This window comes from Lynx canadensis, chromosome A1 (genome assembly GCF_007474595.2).
Source record: "Lynx canadensis isolate LIC74 chromosome A1, mLynCan4.pri.v2, whole genome shotgun sequence".
NCBI classification, from domain to species: domain Eukaryota; kingdom Metazoa; phylum Chordata; class Mammalia; order Carnivora; family Felidae; genus Lynx; species Lynx canadensis.
In genome coordinates this window covers 143,930,630-143,948,805 of record NC_044303.2, presented here as the reverse complement: position 1 = coordinate 143,948,805, position 18,176 = coordinate 143,930,630, and the positions used below count along the sequence as shown (strand labels likewise).

The window sequence follows — 18,176 nt, the reverse complement described above, 5'->3', positions numbered from 1 at the left end:
TTTGTTGTTGAAACACAATCCTGACTAAATAAATAGGGACTTTTTTTTCAATCTACTTTGAATGGACTAATCAGCCCAAGTCTGCATCCCTGACATCAAAAGCAGTACAACTGGGCCGATGGGGTGGGTGTGTTCCGTGTAATGAGAAGAGGCTTTATCTGACTGAGCCTTGGCTCCTCCCTGGGGCAAGTTAGTAGATGGGACCTCAGTCCAGCCAGGCCACAACCTAGACAGGTAATCACTATCCCAACCACCAGTACCACAACTGGGAGATGAGCACCATCTATGAAAATGTTCTACCAGAGGCCAAGACACAAGAGGGGAGAGCTCTGTCTGTGTTTCTTACTTCCAACAGGATTCTGTTTGAGAAGCCTTGATGTCAAGCACTCAATGCAATTGGCTCAGCTGACTAAGGCAGCTGGAAGGAAGTTAGTATGTGCTGCTTCTTCGACCTGAGCCAGCACACCCCAGAATGCTGAGCAAGACTAAAGCCAGGGGATTGAGAGGAACCTGCCCCGTCATCCCTCCCCCCCACCACACATACACACCTGTCTTGGTTGATGAGGCTCTAAGCATGGAAAAGACTGAAAGACTCCTGACTTCTGGGGCAGCTTAGTTGCTGGCTTCCTCAGGGTTGCTCGCATGTTCTTTTCACCTCTGATCCAGTGATCTCCTCTGCACTTTCTGTAATAACTTCCTCAGGATTGCCTGCAGTAACACTGAACTTGCTCCTGAAGGTCAGCTCTAATGACACTTCCTCCACAAGGCCTTTCTTCATCCAACTGTCAGCTTTCTCTTCATTCTGCAAAGTAGAGGGCACTGTGCCAGATTGATTGAATTCCACATCCTATTGTCCACAGCAATACCCTTGAGTATCACAGCATTTATCATAATGGAGCAAGAACATCCCACACATTCTCTCTTAGTTTTTAAACCTAGCATTGATTGACCAAAGCCAATTTAACCTAACATTTCAAATGAAGCATGACATTAGCTTTAAGCTTAGTTGCTAAGGGATGACCTCATTATAATCTCAAAATCCAAAACCTCATATTAACCAGCTTGACTCATTGTAAATTTTGTTCCCTTAAGAGAGAGAATCATCACTAAGACTCAGGCATGTACTCAGTATTTAGGGAGTGAACAATAATAAGAATTGCATGACAATCACTTTGTAAAAGTATAGTGTCTTCCAATCCTAAAAAAACAAAAAAAAAAAAGTTCAGGTCCCACGATGATGTGAATATACTTGGCAAGGATATGAAGCAGCTGAAACTCTTAAGAGTGCTGGTTAGAATGGAAATTGGAACTTTTTTACTTTGGAAGTAACTTTATACTTTGGACTTGAGCACTATCTACTGAAGCTGAACATACATATGTCATGGCCTAGCAGTTCTTTTCCTAGCTATCTTCACTACAAAGTGTGTACATATTCACTAGAAGATATGTACAAGGATAGCAGTTCTTTTCCTAGCTATCTTCACTACAAAGTGTGTACATATTCACATGAAGATATGTACAAGGATACTCATAGCAGTATTATTTTTAACAGCCCAAATTGGAAACAACTCAAATGTCCATCAGTAGCAAAATGAATAAGCAAATTATGGTATATTTATAAATTATACTACTATACAATGAAGAGAATGAATAAATAATGCTACATACAACAGCATGAATAAACCTCACAAATATAATGTTGAACAGAAGAAGCTGGAAACAAAGAAAAAAAATACTGTGTGACTCCATTCATACAAAGTTCAAAACCAGGAAAAACTAATCTGTGGTTAACTTCAGATTCAGGTTACTTAAGGAAGTGAGAGTAACTGGGAGTCACTTACTATAATGCTTTTTTTCTTGGTATACATATATTACATGTCCACACTTATATTGGCTTTGAAAAAAATTCATTATGCTATAAACTTGTGATGCACTTTTCTGAACGCGTGTCATACTTCAAAATACAGCTAAAATTTTAATGGTTTCCAAGGATAGGGGTTTGTTTTACTCCAAAAAGATTAGAGGTAAGAAGTAGTGAACCAGAATGGTTTCTCACCAATGGCGTTGAGAAAGAATCCAAGCTTCTGTCATTATGCTCCTTCATGCTCAGCATGTGAATTTTATCCTCAAGGTTGCAAGTTGCCTGTGACACTTCTAGGCATTGTATCTGCATTAGGGGAAGGCAGGAGGCAGAAGTCCGGAAGCCAAAGAACATACCAACCAAGTGTAAGTCTGCAGAATTGTGGATACTTTTTTTTTTTTTAACTCATTTCTGCAGTTTTCAGAAGTTCCACAATCATATGGATTAATGTTATTTTTAAAAGAAAGCTTGGCTTATTGGATGAGAATAAAGTAAAATCATGTTCTGATTTTGACTTCAAGCCCTCTAAAGGTAATTCACAGGGTTTCCCATTGGGCAGAATGATTGTAGAATCCCTTCTATGTCCATAGGGGCAGAAAAGTAGCCTTGCACTTACTCTTGGGAGGGTGCAGAACAATGTATTGCTCCTTGATAGATATTATACGGTGCATACAAAGACCTTGTGTGGGGGCCCCTAAATGCTATTCTTTGGGAGCAGAGGTGTTTCTGACCTGAAATGACTTGGGGAAAATGGCAGCGTCCCACACAGCCAGGGATTGGTGTGTAGGAGTCTGCCGCTGCTGTTCAACACTCGATGCATATTTTATCCATTTTCTGGAGCTCTGCAGGGTAGAACTTAGCTCAGAATAATTAAGGAGAAATGCAAATCAAGAAATAAGCTTGGTTATAGTTTAATTCACTGAAAGAAGACAAAAGTAAAAAGCAGGATAAATTATTTTCAGCAGAGTTGATTTCCTGAAAGATATGATTGATCACCATTTTTTTTCCTAAGAAAACCACCTTTGAAATAGCTTGTGCTTTGGATGAGTCTAGCTTATTCGTCCACTCTGAATGATAATCCTTGACCCGGAGGCTTCAATCCTTCACTCACCTTCAGTCATTACTTCCTGAGACAACTTGCTTTACCAACAAACTCCATGGGAGCTTCTGCTTGAAGGATGCAAACTTTTCTCCCTCTGCCTTAAGGTCCAAAAATCATTTGGAGATAGTCTTCCAATTTTCCAGTGAGAAGAAGTGGGAAGTTGATGCATGGTGGTTCTGAATTGTGAGAAGGGAAATTGTGTTAAGGAACCAAAAACTTATATGATTTTCAGACTTTATTTTCAAAAATATTTATTTACTGTCCACTTTGTATGAATGAATGTAGGCTAAAACCTGGGGTATTCAGAGAAAATCTGTCCCACTATAAAAGCCCTCCACAGCACACCTCTCCTTCCCTCCCACATAACTATATTGATCTTTGAACTCCTCTAAGGCATCAGGCTATTTCTCACCTCCTCATCTTTACTCTACATCAGGAACACTCTTCTCTTCCCTCCTCCTGCCCCAGAGCCCACACCCCTCAATTTGGCCAACTTTTACTCAATCACCAGGTCTTAGTTTCCACATTTCTTCTAAGAAAGCCCACCTAAGGCCTCCCAAGTTCCTCTGCCTAAAATTTCACTTAGAACTTCCTTCTACTGAGTAAACTTAAAAGGGAGCAAGGAGACAAAAACAGTACATCATTTATGACTCTGTCTCAGGAGGCTTGCTTATTCAACACGCTAGTGACATAAGGCTAACATTTCTTATTATTTGGTCACAGCAAACAGATAGATATGTCCTCTCCCTAGTCTGTGATCTGATGATTCTTCTGGCCTATATGCTGATTACCAATATCTACGTTCCTGTCTTGGTCTCCTTGAAAGGAGGGATTACGTCTTACTCATCTTGGTTCCCAGCAGGAATCAGCATGGTGTCCTGACATGGAAGACGTTAAAAAATACATCTAAACTGAATACAGTTAAATGTAATTACACTGAATTGACTCTAAATTAAACTAGGTACCATGAAGGAGTTTCTATTCAATCTTCCCAGCTGGGTTTTTAAAAGGTGATAAGAGTTCATAGTAAATATGGAAATAATGCATACTTTCTCATGACAGATCCATGGAAAACTCTAGGCCAAATAGTGAAGTTGTGCCTTTAAAACCAAAGCATTTTTATAGAAACAAAAACTTGGAAGTCGATGAATATCTATCAATAACAAACTAGCTTAAGATTCATTTTTCCAGGGGCACCTGGGTGGCATAGTCAGTTAAGCGCCCAACTTCTGATTTTTGCTCAGGTCGTGATCTCATGGTCATGAAATGGAGCCCCAGGTCAGGCTCTGCGCTGAACTGTCTTTCTCTTTCACTCTCGTTCTGCCCCTTCCCTGCTCACTTGCTCTCTCTCTAAAAATAAAAAAATAAAAAGATTTCTCTTTCCAGTGGACTATAATTGGACATTAAAATACTGATGTGAATCTGTTGATGTCAGAGGATAGAGCTTTAAGTGACAAAAGCAGGTTATGTAACAGTAATTTTAGTTGCATTTAAAAAATGTGTGTGGGGAGCACTTGGGTGGCTCAGTCCGTTAAGCTTCCGACTTTGGCTCAGGTCATGACCTCTAGGTTCATGAGTTTGAGCCTCACGTCAGGGTCTGTGCTGACAGCTCAGAGCCTGGAGCCTGCTTCAGATTCTGTGTCTCCCTCTCTCTCTCTGCCCCTCCCCGCTTGCATTCTGTCTCTCTTTCTGTCTCAAAAATAAATAAAATGTTAAAAATTAAAAAAAAAAATGTGTGTGTGTGTGTGTGTGTGTGTGCGTCCAAAGAAAAAGAGAAAAGCCTACGAGGATGCATACCAAATGTTAAATTGCTTCTGAGTGGTGACATTAAGGATAATTTATCTTTTGTTCTAAATACTTTTCCTGAGTGTTTGCAACGAGTAAAAACAGGAAAATATTAAGCTTGCATTGGAGACACAGTGGTCATGGATAGCATAACTACATGCCAAGTTGTGTGTGAGGCCCATGTGCTATTCTGAGGGCCACACTTAGTTCTTTCACTGTAAGAGTCCCTGCGGTACAGCTCAATTGGTAACAGCTAAAGTTTTTGCTATTATTATAGGTCAGGCATTCTAAGGACTTTACATACATTCTTTCATTTACATGTCACAACAACCCTTCCCTGCTTTATTTTTCTGTATAGCACTGATCACTTTCTGAAACTAAACAGTGTACTTACTTATCTCTTGTACTGTGTGTCATTCCTCTCATTTGAATGCAAATTTCCAGAGGGCAGCAATGGTTGATCACTGCTGGCTCCCTGGTACCTAGAGCAGTGCTTGGTACTTAATTAGTCCTCAAATGAGTGTATAAGCAACCTTATGACATAATAACTGGTACTATTCCTGTCTTACTATGAGGACTCTGTAAGAGGTGGAACAGTTTGCCCAACTTGCTATGAAGGTACAGAGCTCCATCTCCATGATTCCCGGATGTGTGTTCTCAACCACTCTTTCTCATCAGTGACAACAAATCCTTGAATGAATGTCCTCCTCCCACATGCAGTCAACCCATGAGAGAGATAGTGAGATGCCACAGAAGAATTTGCAAGTGTGGTTTCCTTGTGTTAAATTAGTAAGATCTTTATGTAATAGATAATGTTCTATCATCTGCAACAGTCATCGTAACAGGCATGATATTCTTCAGATCAAAAGGAGGAGGAACAGGGCTTAAAAATCGAATCAATTATTTACCAAATGAAGAAAAAAATCTATAGCCTGGGAAATGGTCTTAAGGCAACATTTTTTCTTAATGGTAATGTAAGCAACTGGACTGAATAACCCTCGAAGGACAGGATTTAAGGAAGCCCAGTGCTAATGCAGAGAGAAAGTACTTAGAGCAGTAAACCCAAATGTTTGGGCCCATGGCTCGTCATGGCAGTTTAATAATGCTGGTCATTAAGATCATTCACATAATTTGCCTTGATCACCAAACAATCTTTTGAGTGTCATAGGGCTTCCCTGGGGGGGAAATATGTTAATTCTCCTCAGGGGCCTAGAGAGAGAATCCTGTGACCAGTAGAGATGTGGTCATCAGTCCCTTTGATAATTTGATTTCTCACTATAAATTAAGCAAATGGTGTTCTAAATTACTTAATAAGTCTTTTGTGGGCTCGATTAATGTGGGTGAGTCCCTCTGAACCTAACAACCCTTGGGAGCTCTGATAAATCCAGTTCCTGGATCTTCAATGGGAAAGCAAGCTCTGAATTGTAATGACACTTCTGGCCACACACACACCCCTGCTAAGACACACACATGCACACACACACACACACATACACACATATACACACAATTACACATATGAAATATTTACAACATGCAGATGCACACACAAACACACTCACATACACACCTATGAGGGCCTGTTTGGCAGGCAACCTCCCTAGATGACATCATTACTTCACCTTCTCTGTAACTGAAAAATCATGCCGTTGAAAAGATATGAAACATTTCCTTCAAATGTGCTTATATTTCTCCATCTTTGATGGTTGCCAACCTGTCATTAAGGGTGAGGAGACTCTGTTCAGCACAATGTCAGCCCGGCTATGATAGCAGTTCCGCCCCACCCTCCACAGTTCTGGGCTAGATGGTCCTAATGGCAACCAGTCAGCAGGGGCTGCTCCCCTGAAATAGAAAGTGAGTAGGGCCATAGGATTCCTGGAAAGAGCTGGGGAGGAGACAAAAAACAAAAACCACCTTTTCTTCTACCTACACCAAGCACTTTCTCTGCAGGAGCTGAGAGTTGGCAAAGGCCAGCTCAGGGGGCCTTCATGAAATCTTCCATTTAATGTTAAAAAACATAATACCCAAGCACATGAAAAGCCAATTCTTTGAGACTGCCGTTGTGTCTACTCTCCATACCTGTTACTTCTTGTAAACTCATCTAGAATAAAACAAAAAGTCCTTATTTGGCTGTTAAGGTCATTATGGACTTGCTCCCAGCTCCTCTCTGACTGTATTCATAGCATTCTCTCTCCCTTGCTATTCCACTCCGGCCTTCATGGCCTCAATGGTCTTCCAACACCCCCATACTCCTGCCTCAGGACTTCTACACTTGCTGTTCCTCTGTGTGGAATACTCTTCTCCCGAGGACATCCATGTGGCTCACCCCATCATTTCCTTCAGGTCTTTACTAAAATATCATCCTATCAGAGATATTTCCATCATACCTAAAATACATAGCAGCCTCTACCTCTTATTACTTTTTATTCTCTCTTATTTTTTCCTGGTTCTTATTCCCCATTGACAGGCTATATATCTATTTATTGTCTGTCTTCCTCCACTAGAATATAAGCTCCTTGAAAGCAGGGATTTTGTCTGATCTGATAACTATCATTTCCTTAGGGCCTAGAAAAGTGCCCAGCCCATTGTAAGTACTCAATAAACATGTGTTGAATGAATTAATTAATGAATTATGCTTCTCCTTCCCCATTTTCCTTTGTCCTAATTACCCACTGCCTCTGAAGTTATCAAATCCTCAAATAATATGTTGACTCTAGAAGGGTGTCATTCTTCCTGAAGTGCCTAACATGCAGTAAAGTCCTCCACAGTGCCAGGAAGTCCACCACAAAGTCTGGGCGCTCCAGTTAGGTTGAGAAAGAACTTTCAAACATTACCTAGTTCTACACAAATCTACTAAAGGGCAGACACTAAGGGAATTCTAAAACCATTCTGAGGGGTAATGGCCAAATGCACTCTGGGGAAATGAGTGTTCTTTGGTTTAGAGAATTGATTTAGTGGCCTTTTTAGTTCTGCAAAGAGAGAGGCCTAGAATCTGGGCAGAATGGAAGAGGCTGAGGTAGGAGGGAAAAATTTTCTCTCATTCTATTATACAAAATGTCTATATTGGTAAGAGAGGCTTTTGTATTTTGACATTTTCAGCTTCCTTGCAAGCTGATAGTAAAAAAAAAAACAAAACAAAACAAAACAAAACAAAAAAACAGTTTGAGCAGAATCTAGAAACTTAAAGAATAAAGTAGCATGGAGAGGTTAGTCTGTTCAGTGTGGCTGGAAGACCGAGCTGGAGAAGAGATCAAAAGGGGCTCCTAGCACTGTTAGATGCCTCACATTCAGCTTTACTTTGTTTCATGATCTATGAAGAAATTTCCCTCACTAAACCCAACTCTTGAGCAAAAGCTGTGTTAACCACTACCAGCTTTAGCCTTGTGTTAGCACTGCCTTAAGGAATCAATGGAGCACTGTGTCAATATTTCGGGATGATCAAATAGGACGAAGGAAGGATGAAGATGTAGTGGTGAGGTAGCTAGAGGTCATGGAGAAGAACGCAGAAGCAGGAGGTCAGCAATGTCACCCAGGAGAATGTAATCATCTATAGAAGTTCTTGGAAATTTGGGATAGGAAACAATTTCTTTAAGTCCATATGATATCAGTATTGGATAGTAAAGTAAAAGGTACTCTGAAAGAATGGAGGATTTAAGGACTTTTGGGTCATCCTGCATCACAGAATTCAGACTTGAACCTCAATGGTTATCTACTTTTCCAACTTTACTTACTCATGGAAATCTTTTCATCAAATGAATTATTATATGAAACCCAATGTGTAAAACAGATTAATATTGAGCTGCCGTGATGAAATAGGACAGGGGTCAGAATTTATGCCCACTCGGTTTTCCTGTTGGATCCCACAGTGGCCATCAGGCAAGTCTGTGGAATCCCAGCACTTCAGGAACACAGTTTCAAAACCACGAATCTAGAACCCAAATCTTTAATATTTCCGGCAATTGATCATTCATCCTGAGTGCTCATTACTGCTAAGCAGCATGTCCCTGAGCCAATCATCACTGATGGGCGTTCTTCCATCTTTTGAACCAAATTCATCAACCTTGGGACTCCCCACCAGTCCTAGTATAAAAATCAAAGTAAGCTTTATTCCTCTTAGAGATAACTCTTCAAACCTTTAAAGATATCTTACCTCCTTCCCTAATCATCTTTGCTCCAAGTTAGACATTCTTAATCCCCCATCTATTCTGAAACTGTAGTTCATATACTGTTTTGGGATTTGAAATTATTGATATCACTTGCAAAAAACAAACTCAGCATAGAAAAGGAGTTCATTTACAACCAAAACAGAAGCACTAAGAGGGACACAATCACAAACACTTTGAGGACACTAAGGAAAAAGGAAAGGTGTTGATCTCCTCTTCAGAAAGCAGCCCAGAAAGCGTGTTCCCTCCTGCACTTTATAAAGGGGACTGGAACTCAGCACCCGTGTCATTCAACTCAGGGATGTGCCTGGGATCACTCTGGCAATCACCATATCAGGGACATGAGCGGATGGACTCAGTTCTTACTATTATTACTCTTCAAACACTCCCCAGCAGTTGAGCTCAGGGGCACAGGACAGTAAGTGCCCAGCATGGGATTATTTTTGCTAGTCTTAATTGATCACATGCATATCCACAAAGCTACTGACCCTTGGACACGGTCATAAGATCTATTAACTAAAAATAAATGGAGTGCCTGGGTGGCTCAGTCGGTTAAGCATTCGGCTCAGGTCATGACCTCGCAATTCGTGAGTTCAAGCCCACGTCAGGCTCTGTGCTGACAGCTTAGAGCCTGGAGCCTGCTTCAGATTCTATGTCTCCCTCTCCCTCTGCCCCTCCCCAGCTTGTGCTCTCTCTCTCAAAAATAAACAAACATTAAAAAAAATAAGTGAGATTCTGGAACCATGATTCAACAACCACCAGTTGTTTTGCTGCAGAATGATAGTATCATTCAGTAACAATCAACAGATTGATGATTTGCATTGGTTTTGGTGGAGGCTGAAGGAGGCAGAGGAGTAAGGCTCAACAGTTAGACCTAGTTGTATATCTGGAAAGTGCCTATGTGACCAGTTCACTGGCCCAACACCACCAGAAACAAAACTTGGGCTTCCTGGTATCACAATGCCTCACATGCACACTGGTGGTGGTTTGAGGCCTGGAGACTTTGGACAGAATGTGTAACCCAATGGTGGGAGCACAAACAAGGCTGCACTTGAGATACCAGAACCCCTTGATGGCCTAACATTCCTCTGTGCAGCTGTACTATATCCTTTGCCTGTGACGAAGCTCTTCGTTGAATATGAACTGAGTCCTGTGAGTCCTTTCAGCAGTTGAACACTTGAGATCATTGGTGGGTAATTAACACAGTAAAGGTAAGAAGTGACTTCCAACACAGGCCACTCTGGAGCCTGAAGGATGCTTCTGACAGGAGAGTGTTAGTGTTTGGTGCTTAAGGCACACAATTTTGTAAGTGGGTATGATGAAGTAAGATACTTCAGTTCTGTTGCATGTTATGGAAGCATCTCCAGAAAAAACAGCAGGAATGCATTTTGATTTGCTTCAGTAGAAAAATCCTTCCATCTTTGACCAAGAACGTACCTGTCCAGGGTTGTGCAGGTGTGTATGCAAACAAAGAAGGACCACAGTGTTAACCCTCATTTCTTCTTCTTTTTCCCAAAACTCCTTTATTTTGGCCCTATACCTCTGAGAGGAAGCATTGTGGTTTCACGTATTAAAGTCTTTTCTTCACAAATAAGATGTTACCGACTCTTTGGAATCCTAATTAAGGTCATCGGTACTGAAGAAGGAATCAAAGGTAAACCCAAGACAGCATCAACAACAAAACTGACATTTGGGAAGGAAGTCAGTTCAGGAGGGAAGAAAATATTTATGTATGAATGTCTGCCTGCATATGTACGGGTGTATGGGGGAGAGTGTGTATGTATATACACACACATGTAATTTTCACAAATCACATATATATGGAAAACATGATCTCTGATACAAAATGAAACATCTTTTTATCCTCCTGGCTCAGGATTTGAGCTGTATCTAAATCCACACTCTGCCACCTGCCGGCTGTGAGTGTGAACTAGTTATTTAACTGCTCTGAGACTGGTTTCCTCATCTATGAAATGGCAGTGATTTTTACTGTGCAAGGTCCTGATGAAGATTAAAAGAGATGAGGTATGAGCTCTGCATGTTATTAAACTAATAAGTACCATTGACAGATTTGCAGAGGAGCAATTTTGACAAAATTTGCTGACTTCCTTTCTTTGCTCTGAGGGTTTGTGTTATGTGAGTGGGAAGGACAAAAAGAAGGAAAAATGAACTCAAAACAAGGGCCAGGAGGAAGGAATTGCTTGAGGATGTAAGGAAAAAGCGTTAACTTCACTTTGCTTGTCTCCACTGGAATAATTCCGTAGAAACCCACCCACTGGAAATCTATCAGTCAACAGATGGAGGCAGCTGAAACATGGACCTTCTGAGCCCAGAGTCCTATCTTCCACCACACACATGGAGTCAGATATGGGAGGACCACTCACGGGACGTGATGGAGGATTGGCTTTAAAGAGGATCTCCGAAGTCCCTTGTCTGGATGTTTTACAAACTACAAAATGCTGTGACATTTCACATGCTTGTTTAATCTGATGTTTACAATTATCCCAAGAGAAAGACATAACTAAAGAATTTGAGTTAAAACCTGGAAGGAGCTGAATCAAGCTTCAACCTTAGTTCTTCCCATTATTCTGACTCTCCCCTTCATACCAGAGCTGCCAACTTGATGGCAGATGCTGCTGGTGCCCTGTCCCATTTACCTCCAACTCACCCCCAGCGCACTTGAGTGTACCAACAGCTGCATTAGGGAGTTGTCTGGTGACAATTCTGCATGAGATGACTTTCTTTCTCATTTCCTTTGTCTGAGGGCTTTCTGGAGACTGCAGGAGTTTGCAAGGAACACACCTGGAAAAGCGGGGGTGGGGGGGGGCAGTGGATGGGAACCTAATGCCCCCTGGATCAACCGTCAACCAACAGGGATTGGACAGAGTGGTTAAATGCCAGCTTCTGGAATGTTCTGGGTGGTTTCCAGGGTGCCACCAGCACAAGTGAGCCCCAGTTGCTCAGAGTGGCAATACCCACTCATAAAACATGTCCTTTATTGGCTCTTCCCCCTTCCTGTCTTACTTTCCCCACTTCCTCCTGTGTGCTTCCCAGAATTCCTTCCTGTGTAAACAACCAGCCCTGCATCTTTATCTCCAGGTCTACTTTTGGAAGAACCCAAGCTGAGACAAATTCTAAAATTCATGTGGTTGCTACTACTGTTCCTGTTTTTAATTACATGACATTCTCACCAAAAAAGTAATAATGCCCATGGGTTGCTGATGAGTCAGAACCTGATGGTAACACTTTTAAGTCTTGACAAAAGTGAAGAGAACATTCTCAACAAAGCAGTACATTGTTCCTTCTATTTCACTAAGTATCCACTTTGCCCGTAGCTGCTCTCATTTTAAAGCAGAGTTGTGATGGCTTTGGAGGGGCTCTACCAATGCAGTTACAGATCCAGTTTGGATTTTCTAGCTGTGAATCAAGAGAATGTAGAACAGATCTCAAAAGTAGGATATGATTTCCTAATTACAAGAAAAGAAAGAAATGAATTCATAATTTAAAAAATCTATAAATAAGATCAAAGTATTTACATTATTGAAAACAAGAGCAATCATCTCAAAATGCCTTCTAGATTTATCAACTTGGCACACATATTTTAGGAAGAATTTGAGAGATTTCAATATAGTATCTAAAAATGACCAACTATTTCATTTTGGCAAAAAGAGATTCCCAGCTTCCTGTAGTTGACTGTAACTATGGGATAAAAGTGTTCAGATTTTAAAAGACGCATGTAAAATTCTTATGTGAAAGTTAGTCGTGACACAACCCACTGAAGCGTGATGGTCATTTACTCGGCCATCTGTCCCAGTCCAGAGATGCAGGGCTCATAAGTTATATATAATAAGTTCATATAACAGGTTTTGTTTTATAGACTCTAGCCATTTATTTAGCAAATGGAAATTTCTAATACCTAGCTCTTGTCTACATTTAAAATTTCAGGGAAAAGAGACTCATGTCCTACAGTACATATTATTACAAAAGAGTTCGTTATCAGCTGTGAACAATTAAAACTCCTTCTCTAATGATTAGAATCCAACATCCGTTAATGGAGTGAGGTGACATCTTTCTTATGGAAAAAGCCCATGTTTCTTGGCAGAGAAGGATATCCTGTCTGTCCATCACAGATAAAACAGGTGGAAGACCACTTCTCTATTCTGGTGCCCAAATCAGGTATAAATTCTTTTAGTTTAGGGGAGAACACAAACATACATAAAGCAAAGGGTAGAAGTTGTTTTTCCATCGTCTTTACTCAAACGCTACCTAGAAAGTCAAGGTTTCCTTGGTGGTTTTGCTCACGTGCTGATCACTGTGCATGTAGCTATCATTAGTGTGAATGTATGGGAGACGTTTTGAATATATAGCACCCAAGGGAAAGAACAATAGACCCCCAAAATTTGAATTATTCTTCTTGCAAACTCTGAAAGCCAACAATCACTTGTGCCTTGCAGAATCTGGGGGCTCAATCCCCAGGTGCAAAGTACATTTTCCAGGTTTCTCCAGGGCAAAGGCAGGGTGAACACCCTCATTAAACCTGTGCCTGATGATGAAGAGCAACTGTCCACTTTCAGCATTAATGAAGAGAAGCCTCTGGTTATTGTAGTCCAACAGAATGCCCACCCTGGCGGGATGCTCAGTCACATGCACATCGCTCACAATGCCACTGTAGAAGAATGTATATCTGAAATGAAACAGAATGGGGAATTAAAAACTAGAAATCTTGAAAGACCATGGTGAAGAAGATCACTTGGTGATAACTAATTTTTCAGTTATTAATTTCACTACACAGTGAGTTGCAACAATGTTATCCCAATTCCTTTAACCAGATCCCTCCTAGATGCTAAAATGCATAGCTCATCTCAACAGACAAACACTTTTAATAATTTTGCTCCTTCTACATTAGGAGGCGGTCCCAGAATAACCAGCATATGCCTCCCTTGTGATTTTTCTCAACATTCTAATTCTTTCCCAGCTGCCCACATGTTTTAACTACCGCATTCATGGTGTCATTCTTTTGAATAAAACTCCTTTGAGGCTGCCATGTATTTTTAAAAGTACTGCAGGCTTGCCTTCCATAAAATGTATTACTTTTACAGCTTAAAAATTTTTTAAGTAACTTACATAAGGGCCTTTATGAAGTTTAAGAAAAATTTCATTATTTTTGCCCAACTTCATCCTTTGTATATGCCCCCCCTGCCCCAGACCAACTTTCCTTTTTATCTTCTGAATGTTTTTTTTCCGGCCTTGCAGCTCAGGTGTGTTGCCTCTAATTTCTCTCTTCAATTCAAATAAATTCAAATAAATTCAACAAGTATTCACTGGGCATGTCTGTGAGTCCAGCACTTTACTAGGCCCTCTGGGGGCTACGAAGGACCACAGAGTACTGTCCTTGCCCTTGGGGAACCCAGACCCTCCTGACCAGGGAGGAAAACTCTGTTGATCACTTAAAAGTGGGCTATGGGTGAGGCTCCGTCTCAGGGCAGAGATTGGTAAAGTGTTTATACACACATTTAATGGACCTGTTTGGTTGTGAAAGGACAGGTTCAAGAGCAGGCTAGGAAGGGGAAATCGCTCAACAGAAGAGGCTAAATTGCTCTGGGCAAAAAGTAACCCAAGTTTGGTGTTTTCTCCTGGGAGTCTTAGAAGCAGAGGCTGGGGCCCTGAAAGTGGGAGAAGGGAAAAAATGAGATAGAAGCGATGAGGGACAGATTAGTGGGGATGGTCTGAGGAGTGGAAGCACAGTGGCACTGGTGTGGCAGAGAAAGCCAAGGACCCTTAAGGCCTATGACGTCAGTGTTAAGGACCCAGAAGCTTGAGTACAGGTATGTTTTGGGAATGGGAAGCTAGCAACTTCCCTGCAGAATAAACACCATGTGAGACGGCAGAGGTTCACGGGGATGTGAAAGTAAGCAAGGCGTACACAGTGATAAAGGACCTTTTCAATGTCTTGCCAGTGAGAGATCTGACAGAACAATAAGAATCTCAGGAAGCCCTGGAAGCCACAGAGAAGACCAAGGTTGCAAGTGGCAGTGACTGGGAACAGCAGCGTAGGCTGGGACTCTTACAGAAGGCTTTGGGAGCAGATGAGCTCATATTCAGCAAAAAGGAACAGTTGGAACCGGACATAGGTGGGAAAGAGGAAGGGGATCCAACCAGCAGGGACAGCAGAAGCAATGACGAGGTGGCAGAATAAGCCCATTGGTCATAGAGAACAGCACCATCTGTCCGACAGGTTCGGAGAGGACATGTGAGTGACTGTGAGGATATTACATGAATAAGTAAAGTCAGGGGCCAGACACTAGACCTGCCCTGTCCATCACAATTGCCACTAGCCACATGTGGCCACTTAAATTAAAATTAAAATGATATAAAATTCAATGTCCAATTCTGCAGTCCTTGTAGCCATATTACAAGTGTTCAAAAGCCATCTGTGACACCATTTTTCTATCTTCATAGAATTTTTGATTGCACACCACTGGTCTAGAGAGTTCTGAATGTCCTACTGAGCTATTTTCCCCAAGTCATGCTTAGAAGGCCCCTGGTGCTCAGAGGCCCAGCCCCAGTCAGTCCCTGAGCTAGTCCATAGAGGCCAAGGAGAGAGAGACATTCCTCAAAGCCTTGGCTCCACCAGTTCTGCAGGGCCTGGAATCTGCCCTGCCCTGCCCTGCTTCCACCTCCATTTCCTATCCAGCATATCAGTTCCTTCTCTAGCCTCCACTCTGGCCTGAAACCAAGCCTGTCTGCCTGGAGCCCTCTTCCCTGCCCAGCTTTTGCCTGCCCCTTCTTGGGACTGCTGGTGTCTTTCGAACAAAGATCGAAACTTGATTCTAGATACCCGTGTAACTCTGGAACTGCTCTACTGGGGCCCCCACGTCCCGGTGGGCCCACCTCTGTGAATCTCACTACTGGCCAAGACTGAGTCCAGCCCCTTTTGGTCGTGATGGTTTACTCCCCTTGGGTCTCCTCATCCTTCCCCCTTCCTGGTCATATTATTCCTGGATTCCTGTCTTGACTGTGGTCCCATCTACAAACTGTAGATGTTTGTAGATTTTTGAGCAAAAACACAAGGGACATGATGGAAATGATATTCTAGAAATATTTGCCAGTTGCAACACACAGGATAGTGTGGCATGGGTGCAGACCTCGCCCTGGAAGGTACAGGCATGGTAGCCGTGGTGGAGGAGGTGAAAAGGCTGTGAACTAGGGGAGAAAGTTTAGGAGTGGGCAGGAAGAAGTCCAGTTGATTCTATGTCCTCAGACCCTCTCCATTTCTCCTTTCCACCTATAATATCTTAAACCTTAGATTCTACCCAAGCAGTATCAACAGTAATACAGTTTGGTTTAAAATCATGAAGCCAGAAAAGTGAAACAGAGAGGGGTCTGCCACAGTGGTTATCACAGTGCCTTAAGGTGGGGTGCTCTATTTGAAACATGAAATGAAGGCACTCAAGGCTTGACCTCTCTGTGCTGTGACCACACAGACGGGCACACTCTTCCTCCCGGAACCCACAGAGCCTACCCTGGGCCTGAAAGAGCCGAAGACCAAACTTGTTGAACCTGTTGACAAGATACAATTCTGTTTTCTAGAGTCTAGAAATTTGTTACTGGAGGCTAATCTATGGTTTTGGGGTTTCAAAGATTCAAGTGTTGGGGCGCCTGGGTGGCTCAGTTAGTGAAGCATCTGACTCTTGATTTCAGCTCAGGTCATGATTTCACAATTAGTTAAGTTCAAGTCCTGCATCAGGCCCATGCTGACCCTGCAGAGCCTGCTTGAGGTCTCTCTCTCTCTCTCTCTCTCTCTCTCTCTCTGTGCCCCTCCCTAGCTCATGTTCTCTCTCTCTCTTTCAAAATAAATAAACTTTTTTCAAAATGTTAAAAAATAAATAAATAAATAAATAAAAAGATTCAAGTGCCTAAGGAAATTTTCACGAAATCAATATCTGGTTCATGAAATCAATATCTGGTTCCAGCTCTAAATCTACTCATTATAATTTCTGGGTTTGAGAGATTTTAAACTCCAGGCAGGGGCTAGGCCCTTAAGCATTGCACAGCAATGAACATCAATTATCATAATTGCTCTGACTTGATGAAATGTGACTTTAAATAGCTCTTGGAGATAGTGTCCTTATGAACCATGTCAGAAAATCAAACTCTGTCAAATAGGATACAGGGAGGAATGTGCAGCCAGAGATATGCAAAATCCCAATCTGTGGGCCTTTTTCTGGGAACTTGTGAGCTCTGAAGGCTTCCTTTTTAAAGCATTACATTTGAATAATGCCTCACATTTTCCTGATACTTTACAATTTCAAGACTCTCCCCTGTACCTGACTTCATGTGATCCTCACAACCCAAAAATGTAGCAGACCAGGCATCCCTGTCCCTTGACAAGATAGATGAGGTCTATTAGGTATGCTCAAAGGGTTCACTGACTCCTGGTGAGTAGCCAACAGGAGGCTAATCAAGGATGGGGCCAGGACTAAAGTCAGGTTTCTAATAAAGACCACCCTGTGAGCATATTCAGATCATTCCATGCTTGCCTCATCTCTCTGAGACTAACACAGGTTATGGTGTTTACATAGTAACCAGCCAAACAAAACTACAACTAATACAGTTAGCAAACTTTTTCTGTAAAGAGCCACATAGTAAATATTTTAGGCTTTGGGGGTCACTGGTTGCTGTTATGACTAGTCAGCTCTGCCATTGACATGCAAAAGTAGCCACAGACAATATGTAAACCAATGAGCATGACTGTATTCCAATAATACTATCAGTAAAATTTTACAAAAACAGGCAGTGGTCCTATTTGACCTATAGGCTATAGTTTGCCAATTCCTGATATGGACCAATGAGAGGGGTATCGGGGACTCACTTCTTTTCTCACTCCTGTTGATTTCTCTGGGGAGGAAGCTTTTTAGTACTACCCTTGTCACCTCCACCACCCTCAGGTGAGTTTAGAAGGAGAAATTGGCCATGCGTGGCATAGAGGTCTCTCCTCACTATCTTTGGAGAATGAGCTGACTGATGAAACATACTTCCTTTTTTGTTTCTCCAGGGACGAACTCTGCCATGCAGGGTGGGGAAGGTGGCATGGCTGGGTGAAATCTATTAATAGGGTTCAATGTAAGAAATCTCCTTTCCCTCAGGTATGAATCACATTCACTAAAGTTGGCTTCCTCAGTAATCAGACTAACAGTTTAGTCTTCATATGTTTGACTCTTTTGTTTTCTTTCTTTGTCGGCTCAGACTTGGACAGAGAAGTAGG

The 18,176-nt window shown here is 41.8% G+C and overlaps 1 protein-coding gene across 1 annotated transcript in view; it reads right to left on the bottom strand.

Annotated features, from left to right (window-relative positions):
• Positions 1–11,373: 11,373 nt before the first annotated feature.
• Positions 11,374–18,176, bottom strand: part of CMYA5 (cardiomyopathy associated 5) — a 91,686-nt gene continuing 84,883 nt past the window's right edge. Inside the window, exon 13 of the mRNA XM_030323713.1 lies at positions 11,374–13,595. Within this exon, the coding sequence (XP_030179573.1) occupies positions 13,349–13,595 (247 nt within the window). The 3' untranslated portion in view covers positions 11,374–13,348. The remainder of the gene's footprint in view (positions 13,596–18,176) is intronic.